Source organism: Melospiza melodia, chromosome 11, assembly GCF_035770615.1.
Source record: "Melospiza melodia melodia isolate bMelMel2 chromosome 11, bMelMel2.pri, whole genome shotgun sequence".
In the NCBI taxonomy this organism is placed as follows: Eukaryota; Metazoa; Chordata; class Aves; order Passeriformes; family Passerellidae; genus Melospiza; species Melospiza melodia.
The window spans coordinates 14,070,104-14,084,014 of record NC_086204.1 but is presented as its reverse complement, the minus strand read 5'-3'; the positions used below and the strand labels follow the sequence as shown (position 1 = coordinate 14,084,014).

The following is a 13,911-nucleotide window of genomic DNA, read 5'->3' as shown; positions in this document are numbered from 1 at the left end:
TCCAGTGGCCCTCTTCACAGGAAATCTGAATATGGCCTTAATAGAAATTGAAGACTTATTAAGGAAGTTAAAGAGCAATTTGAAAAACTCAAGTGATGTAAGTACCAAGGAGAGATGCTAAGCATTTGAAGGTTTTGAGAAAACAGTGACACTGACAAGAATGTGCAATATGAGGCCTCTAGCCCTGTGGGATCTCTTTTGCAATTTGAATGAGCAGCTAGTGAAAAACCTCATTCCTCCTCTGCTTATTTTGTAAGAAACTCATTTCCTGTAAAAGGACAGTGGCTTCACTGATACTTGTTTCATCACCACTTTCAGGCTGGATCGTTATGGGTTCCTGGGGTGAAAACCAGGAGCTTCAGGTTCTGTATAATGCAGCAGTCTAGCCAGGGTGGAGAATGTAACTGAGAATGGGCAGGAGTAGAGCACATTGAGCTCCTGTGCTTCTGCTAATGAAGGTTTTGTCTGGAGATGTCTGTATGCATATGGAGATACCTAAGCATTAAAAATAGCCCATTTTCATTGTAAACGATGAGTACTCTTAGCATAAGCAGCAGATTTAAATATTTGAACACCAGTACTTTGGTGTACCATGAGATGAGAGTGCTGGTGGTTGTGTCTGAGAAGCTGACTAATTCAGAGCATTGCCTTCATGCAGATGTACTGGAAGTATTCTTGCCAAATCACGGATATTAACAGTCATTAATGACTCATCTATAGACAATCAGCAGAGGCTCATATGTAGTGCATGCAGGTCATCTTGACCCAGCATGGGTTAAAAATAACACTAGAGGTTCTGTTACAGTGTGCCAGTTGATCCTTCCTTGGCCTGCACGTGATTCAAAGATTCCAGTGAAGTTTGACTGCACATGTCATCTTTCCCGTTGTTTTGCCTCTCAGCTTCAGGGTAGCTCTGTGCTGGTAGCAGTCTGCAAAAGATCTCTGCCAGTCTGCATTGCCCTAAAATATGTTGTAGGAACTTCAGGTGGTTATTGCAGAATGGAAGAAAGGACATCTTCAGATAGGATACTGAGCTGCAGGGCTATTATCCACTATTATTGTATTAGGCTTTTTTGGTCATCTGTAGTTCTAAGGAGCACAATTTATGCTCCATTCAGATGCACAGATCTGTGGGATGCACTTGACACATATTTCTCCCAAGAGATACTTACCGTACAACCTTCAGTTACCGTGAGGTACTTACTTGAGCTGGAGTATGTTTTGGAGAATGTTTCCTTCCTTGGGTTTGAGGGGTTTTTATGCCTTTAGCTCTTAACACCCTTCTGAAAATCTTAGATTTAGTTTTTTGGGTTTGCTGATACAGGCAAGATGAAGAATGGTGCTCGCATTTGTAGAAGGTCTCATGATTCTTGATCTCCTTGGTTTGGCCCGTGTGTGATGTGGTGTGGTATCACATGTGAAATAAATACACAAAAGAAAAGTTTCTTAGCAGTAACTGGAGTTCTTGGAGATGATGTTGTATTTACATTCACTAGCAGTGAATGGCTGGTGTCATGTTTTTCAGGATGTCTGAGAGGAACAGTGTTTGAGGGTTTGTTGCACATTCTTTTGCTATACAAGTAAGAGCTCAGGACACACATTCGCATTTGTGACTTTAGATGTGAACAATTAATCTTGAAAAAAATGCTGGTTGGCGAGAATCTTTCTTGCATTGTTAGGTGTATGAGGTGTATGATGCTGCTGGTAGAGATGGTTGGGGTGAGGGTCTTTGTTTTTTGTTCTTGTATCCTTTCCTAGAGTTTGACTGCAGTCCTTATTAAGAGTGCATCTCCTTCCTTTCTTGTTCAAGATGTTCTTTCAGCCCATCTATCCTCCAGCTACAAGCAATTTCACTTGTGCAGTACCTTTTATATGTATTTTTGGTCACTTTGATTTTGGAAGAAAGAGGAGCTTTTGCTGTTTCAGTAGAAGTTTAGTTACTTGTATAGCTCCCTTTAAACCCTGACTACTCTAGAAACTCCAGACACAGATATATCTTGGTTTGCTACTTCTTAAGTGTGAAATATTTCCATCAACTTAGCAGCTTTCTGCAAGCCACCAGTCAGTATTTCTACAGACTCCACACAGAGATAAAGTATGAATCTTGTTGGGTCCTATGATTCAGATTAGGCTAAAGAATATATCCTTTCAGTCTCAAGAGTTCACACCTGTTTGCTTCATCATGGATTGGGTGTTCCCTTGCTGAGCAGTGACATTGTATTGACCGTAAGTAAACTCTGGCTGGATAATTTGCACCTTCCTCTAGTCCATGTCTTAGTGGATTTTAGAAGGTAGGAAGTCTTCTAAAAGTGATGGTAGATTCTCAATATAAACTTTTTTAGGTGTAAGTGTTCAAGTGATACTCTTTTCCCAAATACCAACAGGAGTCTTGGATTGTGCTTTGCCACCATGTATTAAAGAGTTAGCAAATGGTGTGTGCTGTAATGGTGGTGCTCACCACCACCCCAACAATACCGATTTAATTAATGAAGCTTGTTCTATGAATAAGGACAGTAAATTTTGCTTTTGAAATATTGTATGAAGCATTTTTAAGCTGAATTTCAAGCATAGGAGTTTCTCTTTAATTGCTATTTGTTGATACAATGCTTAGATTTTCCAGTTAAATTTTTCTTCTATATGTTGTTAGACCTTCTGAGCTATGGCAAAATAATTACATTGACTTACACATTCTTTTACATTGACTGCTAATGGTGGTCGTTCTTTTAAGTGGTTTTGTGAGCCCTGGAGATGTCAGGTGTGATAATGTTTTGTGGTGACAGCCTTGATGGCCCAGGCCTAGCAGAGGGGTGTCTGCAAGATGTTCAGTTTCCAGATGCATCACTGTATGAAAATAGCAGGCACACAAGGTTTGTGCAGTGCTAAGCTTAAAATAGTAAGCCCTACTAGAACTTGGATGAGTTGGCAGGTATGCTACAGATGTAACCCTGCTAACTGCAAGAGCTAGCTCAGGTCCAGAAGTGGTACATTTCAGTCTAACTTTTCAGTCCAAACAAATGTGTGTATTTGAAAATTTGCTTTGTCTGTTTTTTTTTTTTAAGTGCATATATGTATATATATAGTAGCTTCATATTTAAATAATTAATTGATTGAATGCTAATTTGCTAATTTTTAAGATGAGCTGCATCGTCACTTCCTAGCACTCCCTAAGAATTAAACTTTTATTACAAAAGTTTCTGTATTTTTAACTCTCCCATATTCAACTTGTAGTGCTTAGAGTGAAAGGAGGATATGCCCAAAATGTAAATGGACTCAAATCCAGGTACTGACTTGCCTGGTGGCTAAGGGAGACACACATATATATGAGTGTGTGTGTGTGTGTATATATGTTGAATTCTTTTACAAAAGTGTTTTCATAGAGTCCTAGTTGTCATGTTAATACACGTTCTTTTAGAAGTACCAATTAATTGTGAAAATGGGATTTCTAAAAAAGAGTATTAGGAACATCAGGTTAGCAGTTAAAGTTGGTTTTGTCTCATTTTTGGCACTAACTGCCTTTAAGCGGAGAAGGGAAGCATGCAGGAATAATCTATATATTATGCTTTAACAGATGGCTGTCTAACATGGTAGTTAAGTCTAGATTTTTTTTCTCAGTTGATTTTCCATGTAAAATTCTTGACTTTTTGTTTTTGTTCTTTTTTTTTTTTTTTTTTTTTTGAGAAATCTCTTTGGCATTATGTCTAATTTTAAGCTGTGCTATGGAATGCAGGTTAATTAGCTGTATTCGACAGACAAAATTTAAGTTTTTAACTTCGACAGTGTTAAAATGTCCCTTGCCACTTTAGTGCATAAAAACAGTTTCTAGGTAAGAAGGGAACATGGAGCTTCCGGGCATCATGTTGAGAGGTTAATGCATTTTAATTGGTTTTAAGCTAGACAGTAAGACAGATAAATATCTATACACTGATTTTGTTTAAAATAAAACAACCAAAAACCCCAACCTTGTGCAACCAACTGTTACTGTGTCTTTTAAATAAACTGTGATCTTTTTTTCAGGCCTTAGACGGTCAGAATATTTATAATGCTTGCTGTACCCTACGAATTGATTTTTCCAAATTGGTGAATTTGAATGTCAAGTACAACAATGATAAGAGCAGGGACTACACTCGTCCTGACCTTCCATCTGGCGATGGACAGCCAACTCTGGACCCAGCTATTGCTGCTGCATTTGCCAAGGAGACCTCTCTTCTAGGTATGATGTTTACATTCTTCTTCTGTATTGCACAGCCACTTCATGCAAATATTCATTAATCCTTCTAGCAACTTAAATTACAATAGTGTCCAAAGGCCCAGGCATGGTTCAGTCTAGACTGTGATCTGAATTGTAGTAACATAATTATATTGCCTTTAGAAGTACTGCAAAAAATGAATGAAAACTTGCATGACAAATTGACAAACGCATAAAGTACTAGAAAAGGTCGTTAGTTCAGTTTGTATCCCAAAGTCTGTCCTTGCCTCTTTCATGTGTTCCTGTCTGTGACCACCTTGCCCACCTTCCCTCCTAATTTGTAAGAGAGACTTAACATGGTTTGCATGATTTCTTCATGCTAAATGGTTATTTGTAATATTAGATTATGAAACTAACATTTTGCTGGTTTCCTTCAAAGGGGAAAGATTATGCTCTTTGCTTAAAATACCCAAACCCTTTGGTGCTACCTGTAGTTTCTGTGAATAAAAGAAAAAAATCTATAGTTGCACTTCTAGTGATGTGTTATAGGAGTTCTGTATATCCTGCCTCAGCCTTTGAGTTCATCAGAAGTTGTTGAAATGCTCTGAAAAAGGTACAGATATATCTATCTTCTGACTATTACCAAAATAATCAATGCATGCTCCTACTCCTGTCAAATTGTTTTTTGGGAAGAGCACCTTTCACTCTTTAAAATGTAATAGCACTCAGATATAGAATCATTATTTTTATACAAGCTGATTTATTATGTTGTAATCATTGTTCTTCCCACTTAGTCGTTTTTTTTTTTGCTTTCTTGGATAATTTCTCATTTTTGTTTTGAAGAAAACATAAAAACAACATAGATTTCATGGGTTTTTGTACAGTCTGGGCCAAACTGAAGTAAGTTTGAGTTACTCTACAAAAGAGGGGCCTCTGCTCTCTGTTATGAAAGATAGAAGGCACTTAGTGAATGATGTGAACCCAGAAGAGGTAAATATTGTAGCTAGGGCTACTGAATATTGCACTGTATTTGACAATTTTCTGAAATTCTCAGGATACATTTGAAAGATACATTTCATATCTACTGTTGTAAAGTACACACAAAGGCTGTGCCTTATTCACATGTGATTCTCAGAGGGCATATTTCCCCATGAAAGAGTGGAGCTCCATTTGGAGTTTAGTGTGCTGTTCTTCAGAAAGAATACCATGAGATGGACATGTGGCATTGCTGTAAAAATTCTTGCTGTAGCAATCTTTTATATGTATGTCATGAGATTGCCGACAGAGAATTCATTAAGGACTCACTTCTTCCTTTTGCTTATGTTATACTTTTATTTGCTGCAAACTTGTACAAAGCATGGGTGCAACTTTGTTGTTGGCTTTCTAAGAGTGTACTGTACTCCATATGTCAAAAGCGAGATTTAGGTTCAACACAATTTTGTGGCTTTAGTTTTAGTGACAGGATGTAAATCTTGTTAGTCTTGATGCTGAAATCTGCACTAGTTCCATACCAGACATATCTCGGTTTCCTTTTGGGTGAAGTGAATGCTCCACTTCAGTAAATGTAACTTGATGATGTAACTCTTGTAGCTTTGTGAGCTGTTAAGCAGAGGTGTTAAGCTGCTGTCTCCCCCAAAGCCATAGGAAGCATGACAGGAACTAGTCAGTACAAGTAGATGGTGATTACTTGACATAGAGCCACAAAAAGGGTTCATAACAGGTCTATAAACCCTTGTTTATAGACTTTAAAAAGTTCTTGGTCAGTTTTACTTATCTGCATTAAGATGATTATAGTGCCTGTGCTTTTCATGGAAGTTGATAAATATATTTTTAGTATACTTCAATCTGCCTACTATGAAAATGGCATTAGCAATTTGCATTTTGGAAGTCACAGGAAAGGATAAGCTGAGAGGGAATAAATAATGTGATATGTTGTGTTTTAACTTCATTGGGGAAAAGGCCTCAAAAGGCTAGAAAGAAGATATGTAATATTTGTATGTTTCCAGTAATATTTTGAAAAAAACAAAAGCCTGTTATCTGTAGTTGTAGGAAGCTAAAATAAAGCTAATGACAAAGATTTCTAATACTAGTTAATCATGTTGACAACATAGCTAACATTTCTAAATAGTTTCATACAAGTCCTAAACAGTGTTACATGGTAACTTTTTCATAATAGAAACTCTTCTTATTTTTATTTATTAAAAAGCTTCTCATTGCTTTAATCAGAATGGCAAATCAAAGTACAGTGGAGACTGCAGACCAAAAATTCTGTTTCACAGCTATTTGCTGTGGCTTTGTAATTTGTCTGACCTTTTCAAAAAATGAGATCTGTGTATGCTAAGTAATCAGTTAAAAACATATCAATCAAATAGATGGTCTAGCCTGCATGCATCATCACTCATTCATCTACTACATCCTCACCTGTGATAAAATAAGGTTTTAGAAATCTTTGAGTCTGTAAACTGGACAATATTCAATGAGTGTTAATGTTTTTTGAAAGAAGGAGGAAATTACTAGTGGACTAAATGAGCTGGTTTCAGATGAATGATCAGAGGCAATTTTTTTTTCTTCTGCTTTTTACCTCATATATGAAACAATAGATATAGTCTCCCTCCTCTTCAACCCCCCTAAAAATGTTACAGATGTCACAGAAAAAAGCTTTGGATAAACAACAGCTGTGTTATACTGAACCACAACATACAAAATATTTTATATAAGAACTACTCAAAATAGCAAATACTGATATACGTTACTCACAATTTAGATATTTGTTTACTATTACAGCTGCAAATACACTGTTGTGCTGGAAATACTCTGTTGTGTTTAGGGCTCACACAGCTTTATCCCTTACTGTCATTGCTGACATTCTTTGTTAGCACTTTTCATTAGTGCCCCTTTTTGAGATTGTTGCTGACAGTTTTGAAGGACAATAATTGAAAATGCTTTTATACAAATGGTGTTTAATAAATCATTGTTTTTAACTTCTTTGGTGGGACCAAAGAATGTCCTTAGGAGAGTCTGATGCTGTGAAGAATTTTTGCCTTTTAAAGTATGAGTTACTTGGCTGTGCTGTGCCCAGCTATGGAAAGAACCGTAAGCACTTCACTGGCCTTCTTTAGATTCCTTTACTCCTGAAAATGCTGGACTGGCTTAAAGTTTCTTAGGTTATGTAGAAATGTCTAGACATACTAGAAGACTGGGTGTGCTCTAGTAAGACCTGGTAGCTTGACATTTTCTAAAATGTAAGTGATTACTATTGACCTAGTATAAAATTTCCTTCAGGTGGGGATCTGTCATGCCATACTGTCCTGGAAAAGTGTTTTGATTCAATAGTGCTCATTTACTGAACCCTGCATGATGTGCAAATGGCAGTGTTGATCAAATACAATCAAGCTGTTCCTATATAAACCATGTATAGTGCAAATGTATCACAAGAACCTTTCCTGAATCCTGGGAGTAGCACACTCAGCTCATGCCCCGCTGACATGAGCAGACAAAATCAGCGTTTCTGTACAGGGCCTGAGTTTCCTTGAGGAAGAAAACGTAGAGGCACAACTGAAGCTATAGCTGAGGGTAACATGCTTCTTCAGAGAACTGAATTACTAAAGCCACAGAGCATGTTGAATATTGGATTTAGAGGGTTGCCTCCCCACCTCATACTAAGCTTGTGAGGTGTGTAAACCTCTTCACATGGACAAATGCACAGTTGGGGATTGAGTCAAGCACAAAGTTGAAGTGAGGAATGTCTCTCAAATGATGAGAAATAAGGATGTAATGATGCAGAGAGCCCAATTAGTGTTTATTCTTGCTGATTTAATCAACATTTACTTTAGACCATCTTGATAAACTAGACACTTCAAGCATTTTGGGGTGCAGTGAAAACAGTTTTGCTGCACAATAATGGTTATTAGAATAGAAAGTACTTTTTATACCTCATAACTCTGCAGACTTGATCTGAAAAGAATTTTCTACATTTCTCTTATGTTAATTTACCAACCTATTTCATAACCCTTTGGATAACTTTACAGTGGTATTGTTTGCTGTGTAGAGTGTGTATACAGCCCTAGTAGTGATATAGGAACTTCTTAAAAAATGACTTGTGTGTGTTTCGTAAAATATGCTTTATTTTAAAATTAGGGCTTCCTGTTGCAGCTGTTCCAGGAGCTCTGAGTCCTTTGGCCATTCCAAATGCTGCTGCTGCAGCTGCAGCTGCTGCTGCTGGCCGTGTGGGAATGCCTGGAGTTTCAGCTGGTGGCAATACAGTCCTCCTGGTTAGCAATTTAAATGAAGAGGTAAGTGAAACAATTTTACTTTTCTTTCCCTCCCTCTTTAGTCACACTTCATTTGTCAGTATTTTATAATTTCTTTGCATTTGGCCTCTTATATTTGGATTATAAGCTCCAAGTATTTTTGCTGTTTTTTTAGTAATCCCCAGTTTATTTTAAAGCCATTTTTAAATACATTTTTGTTCCTAGGTAGCTAACAACTTAAAGTATCCTTTGACAGTCAGCTACCTATTTTTTTTCTAAGAAAGATTTGGTAACTTCATGTTTGAATACCAACTATTCTTTCCTTTGTAACTGTAATCATGTAAACTAGAATTTCTGTTTTGTTTCTAATTGTTTGCTGTTTCATTTCATGCTTGTATCTCACATTTTTGAGTCTTAATTTATGTGAACTACTCTAATACATTTTTCTTTGAAGGTTCTCCCAAAGATCTTGACGAGGCACTCTTCCAGTCTCTCTTAGTAATTTTTTTTTCTTTGCAGTTACTCATTTGTCTTAAAAATAAAAAAGTGGTGGCAAAGCATTTTCACCTTAACTGTATCTTTCTTGCTAACTCTGAAATCTAAAGGGATTAATTTAGTTTTGCATTTTTACTGTCCTTTACATTTATTTTGATGGCTGTGAACGCTGGTATGAAATGTGGGAAGCTTGTATCAGTCTAGCTGTTCCATTTTTAACTGGCCTCTGTCACTGTAAATCATTAAGCTTTTTTTATCATCTAGTACTATTTTGTCATCCACAGTCTTGCATGTAAAAATGTTTCAGATCAGAGTGCCATTTTGAAAGATATTTTGCCTGCATTTCATAACCAGCCATGCTTACGCAGTTAAAGTTTTAAAATTTAAATTTCTATTGCATGCTTTTTTTTAATTTATTTTCATGTTGAGATGAAATGCTGTAGTTTACTCTTGATATGAATGTACTTTACCCATATGTCTTGGGTGACTACATTTTACTCAGTTTTTCTCGTACAGTACATAAACCAACCATTTTCTGACCAAATTCCTACATTTCCTATGTACTGACCTATATTTTATTTTTTTTTTTGTTCCCCACTTCCTTATTTTTTTTTCTTCTGCATTGCTGTATTCCCTTCCCCATTTCATCCTTTTCCCTGTGTGTTCAACTTCCCTTTCCTTGTCTTTACCCAAATTCCCGTGCCCTTCCCTGTCTTACCCTTCTCCTGGTCTTTGTGTACGTTCCCTGTCTCCATTCCCTATGTTCATGCTTCTGTGCTTGAACAAAATGTTCCTCGGACCAACTTGCCCCAATTAACCGCCTTGAAACCATGATCCATGACCACCTCACCATTCTGCGGGAACCACCCTTCGTTATGGATGATCTGTTCATCTCCGCTCTTCCTCGACTCTTCTCTCTTCTTGTCTTACGCTGCTTGCTCTTCTCTCCTTCTAAAGATGGTTACGCCCCAAAGTCTGTTTACCCTCTTCGGTATGTTATTGTTAGCACTATACTTTTATTATTGATTTGGTTTTGTTTTTATGGTTTTTGTTTGGTTGGTTTTTTTTTGTTTCACCTTAATTCTTATTTGTAGCTAGCACTTTGGCTTAAAGTTGAATAGTAAATCTTTTGCTATTTTTCTTTTGCTGTTTAAATCTCTCCATAGACACAGATTTTCTTTTAATGCATGCTAATATATTTTGCATGGTCTTTAATTTTATATCATTCACATAGCTTTGAGGGTTTATCAGAAATTATTCTTTTCAAAATTCACTATTCAAAATCTTTATCTCCTTTATTCATTTGTGAGTGTGTTGAGTTTGAGCGAGTGATCTTGTTGCTGTCTGAATGTTCCATTGATATGTCAAAATATATTACTTAGGTGGTTGGCTTTAAAATGAACTTTTTCTTTTGGGTTACTTTTGACTTTAAAAAGGTGTTTATGGTGATGTGCAGCGTGTGAAGATTTTATACAATAAGAAAGATAGTGCTCTTATACAGATGGCTGATGGAAACCAGTCCCAGCTGGGTAAGATTAGTTTTCTGTTTATATTCCTATTAGTCTAAGTACTTGGAAATTAGGCTGTGTAAGATCAGGTGAACTAAATGTGTTTACATTTGTTAGTCTGTCTCTTATCTTGGTTATCCACCAGATCCAAAATTTTTTGTGTGTAGTTGTGTTCCAGAAGGTCTGCACTTAAATGGATACCCTAAGTGAATTCAACAGCTGAATCAAATATGATGGTCCCTGAATAAAATTAAGTATTGACAAAGAGTCTGCAGACCTAGTTCTTGATTCTAGTCCTTTAGCACACTGACCCTTTGATTTGCTTGAGTGCTTTTCTTCTTTGCATGTGTGATGTACCACAGGCTATTGAAAAGTAGCACTCAATTGAGTAAACTTGTCTTTTTCAGCCATGAGCCATCTTAATGGACAAAAAATGTATGGAAAGATCATTCGAGTTACCCTTTCTAAACATCAGACAGTACAACTACCTCGAGAGGGACTGGATGACCAAGGGCTGACTAAAGATTTTGGTAATTCACCTTTGCACCGCTTCAAGAAACCTGGTTCCAAAAACTTCCAAAATATATTTCCTCCTTCTGCAACACTTCATCTGTCCAATATTCCGTAAGTGTTCGCTGTCAGCAATCTGATAATATTTCTGTGAATCACAGCACTCTGAACTGACTAATGATTTCCCACTTATGCTGATTTTCTTCCTGTCTGTAGACCATCAGTAGCAGAAGAGGATCTACGCACATTGTTTGCTAACACTGGAGGCACTGTGAAAGCATTTAAATTTTTTCAGTAAGTACCTTTTCTGCACATAGCTCTAAAAAAAAGAATTTTGCAGCACATCTTAAGAAAAAGTATATATCAAATTGCAAACATTAGGAGCAACCCTGTAGTGTTCAAGTTCCTAATTCCATTATTTTGTTTCAGAAGAGATCACAAGATGGCGCTTCTTCAGATGTCAACAGTAGAAGAAGCTATTCAGGCTTTGATTGATCTTCACAATTACAATCTGGGAGAAAGTCACCATCTGAGAGTCTCTTTCTCTAAGTCAACTATTTAAAAAGGCAGATAGAGAATGAAGGTGTATTGCATTGTTTGGTGTTGTCACCTTTTGACTGTTCAGGAAAGTGGGGACCAGAGTTTGTCTTCTGTTTTTTTATTTTTTCATGCTGTTACCATTCCTTGATTGTTTTAAAAAAATAATTAAAAAAAGGCAGTGCTCTTAACTGCTTTTCAAGTGTTCAACTGTTGTTTAGATAAACCATTGTTTTGTTTAAAAGATTTCAAGTTAATACGACATTTTTTCAACTTAGTTGACGTACGTGCCTTAAAAAGGAAAATTAGTACTGCTGGAATTGCATAACTAGTAAAAAGCAAATTTGGTTGTCTGGGGCACATTGTTACATGATAATTTAAATATGTTTAGGCAGGGGTGTGTAAAAAGGTTAAGTTTTTGTTTTCTCCTGCTTGATAGATTTCTTTATCTGCTGACTTATCACTTATTTCCTTTTTAATTGGATAAAATGCATTACGCTGAAAGAGTAAAATGATTTTATTTGATTTTTGCTACTTTTTGCTATGTGTTCTTTTTTATAAAAAGCCTTTTGTATTTCATTGTTCTGGTCTAGATTCAGTTATGAATGTAGGCATTAGTTAAAATTAACAAGGTACAGAATATTAATTTCTTAAAGGACAAAAAGTGACTTCTGTGACTTTGAGCCCTACGTGAAAAGCATTGTGGAATCTTAACCTTTTTGTACACACTCTTGTGGGATGTATCATATAAATGTCAGCACTAAGTAATGTCTTGTTTGTGGCTGAATATTTTTCGTAGATGTTTTTGAAGTTGACATGACTTACGTGCATTTCAGTATATATTGCCATCTTTAGTTTGTAATTAAGATATGGAATATGGTTGTGGATTTCTGAGCATGTACAGACTGGTCAAGCTAGTTCAGGAAATGGTGCATGTATTTTTCAATGATGAAGAAAGTTTGCTGCAGATGCTTGCAGGAAATTTTGTGGCAGTTTTCTAAAACTGACAACCAGGTGGGACCAAAGTTTATGTGCCTTTAGTCTTAATTTACCTTGCATTGTAATATTCAGTTTTAATAAATCTCTTCAAAATATTTTGTATTTAGAAATTGATCTGACTTTACTATAAACATGGCTCAGAATCTGCAGATCCAGTTAATTTGAAAGCAGTTCACTGACAGTCTGAACTGTTACCTTGATTCTGTTTAAATGACCAATACTTTTTGAAATTGATGTACTTAGTTTCAAGATTCATAGATTCTGTTATCTATGTAGAAAAAAAAGGTCATGTATATTTTCTATTAGTTGAGTTTTTACATCTTTAGAATTGTAAAATTCAGTATAGTTTGGAAGTGGCACAATTAAAAATTAATTTTCTAACAAAGTTGGGAGGTTTGATGGTTGTTTAATTTCATTTTGTGTGTACTCTGCTTACCTCTGTAGCATGCTCAATAAACACTTCTGTAGCTCTGTATTCACCTTTTCTGTCTTTCTCTGCTGCTATCTCTTCTCTTCTTTGTTTTCCACTTCTACTGTGCTTCTAAATTCATGTTATTCTCTGCCAGGGTGGGAAAAGCATAACATTAAAAACTACTATTTATGGCTTTTTACCATAAATCTGATGCTGTGAAAAATACCAACTCTTTATGTTCAGATAGTGACCCCTTTGCAGGCATATGTGCAAATTAAACATTTCCCACCCTGTTATAACTTACTGCTTTAAAGACATAACCTTTATTGTAGTTTGTTAGCTCTCTCTTTCTATCTTTTTAGTTTTTAAGCAGATTTATGCACTAATAGATCTCTCAGGTTTGCCATGCTCTCTTGCTGCAAGTTTCATCTTTCATTTTTTTTGTGTGTGCTATAAAGATTTTCTACTAATCATACAGTACGCTCATGGGTGAAAGTAACAAAGGATTTCGCATGAGATCCGTGAACCATACATGTTTGAGAACAGGATGCTTCACCTTTTCAGAGTCATGGGTTCAAATGAATATTAGAACAGTTTGGGCACTTCAGTAGTTTTCCTGTATATTACTTTGAACTGATTGTTGTGGGGGTTTTTTCCCTTTCAGTTAGAAATAGGATTTTGCACAGTTGCCATTTAAGAGCAACTGAATGATCCTGGAGCATTCAGTAAAAGCTGTCAGCATTAAAATCAAAGCATTTTTCAGTCACTTTCCAGTACAACCTCTGTAGGTACATTGATGTCAGAATACTTTGTGAACTGATGTCTTCCTTTGGGTGGCTTTCAAATCAGTAAATAGCTCTCAGCTTTTTAAGGTCATGGTATAATGTAGGGGCTTGCATTAGTCTTAGTATGTTAAATAAAATACATTTTATCAGAATTACACCCAATATATGATTTAAGTCATACTCCAGGTAATGCAGTGATCACCCAATCTGAAGTGCTGATAGAATCCTA

At 36.2% G+C, this 13,911-nt stretch overlaps 1 protein-coding gene across 6 annotated transcripts in view; it reads left to right on the top strand.

Moving 5' to 3' along the window:
• Positions 1-12,960, top strand: part of PTBP2 (polypyrimidine tract binding protein 2) — a 44,665-nt gene extending 31,705 nt beyond the window's left edge. For 3 of the 6 annotated variants that reach the window (XM_063165654.1, XM_063165649.1, XM_063165655.1), the window contains 7 exons: positions 4,015-4,210; positions 8,324-8,478; positions 9,889-9,922; positions 10,368-10,460; positions 10,847-11,063; positions 11,166-11,243; positions 11,379-12,960. In XM_063165654.1, the coding sequence (XP_063021724.1) occupies positions 4,015-4,210; positions 8,324-8,478; positions 9,889-9,922; positions 10,368-10,460; positions 10,847-11,063; positions 11,166-11,243; positions 11,379-11,511 (906 nt within the window). In that variant the 3' untranslated portion in view covers positions 11,512-12,960. The remainder of the gene's footprint in view (positions 1-4,014; positions 4,211-8,323; positions 8,479-9,888; positions 9,923-10,367; positions 10,461-10,846; positions 11,064-11,165; positions 11,244-11,378) is intronic. The other 3 variants (XM_063165653.1, XM_063165652.1, XM_063165651.1) reach the window with 3 other exon arrangements.
• Positions 12,961-13,911: the final 951 nt, after the last annotated feature.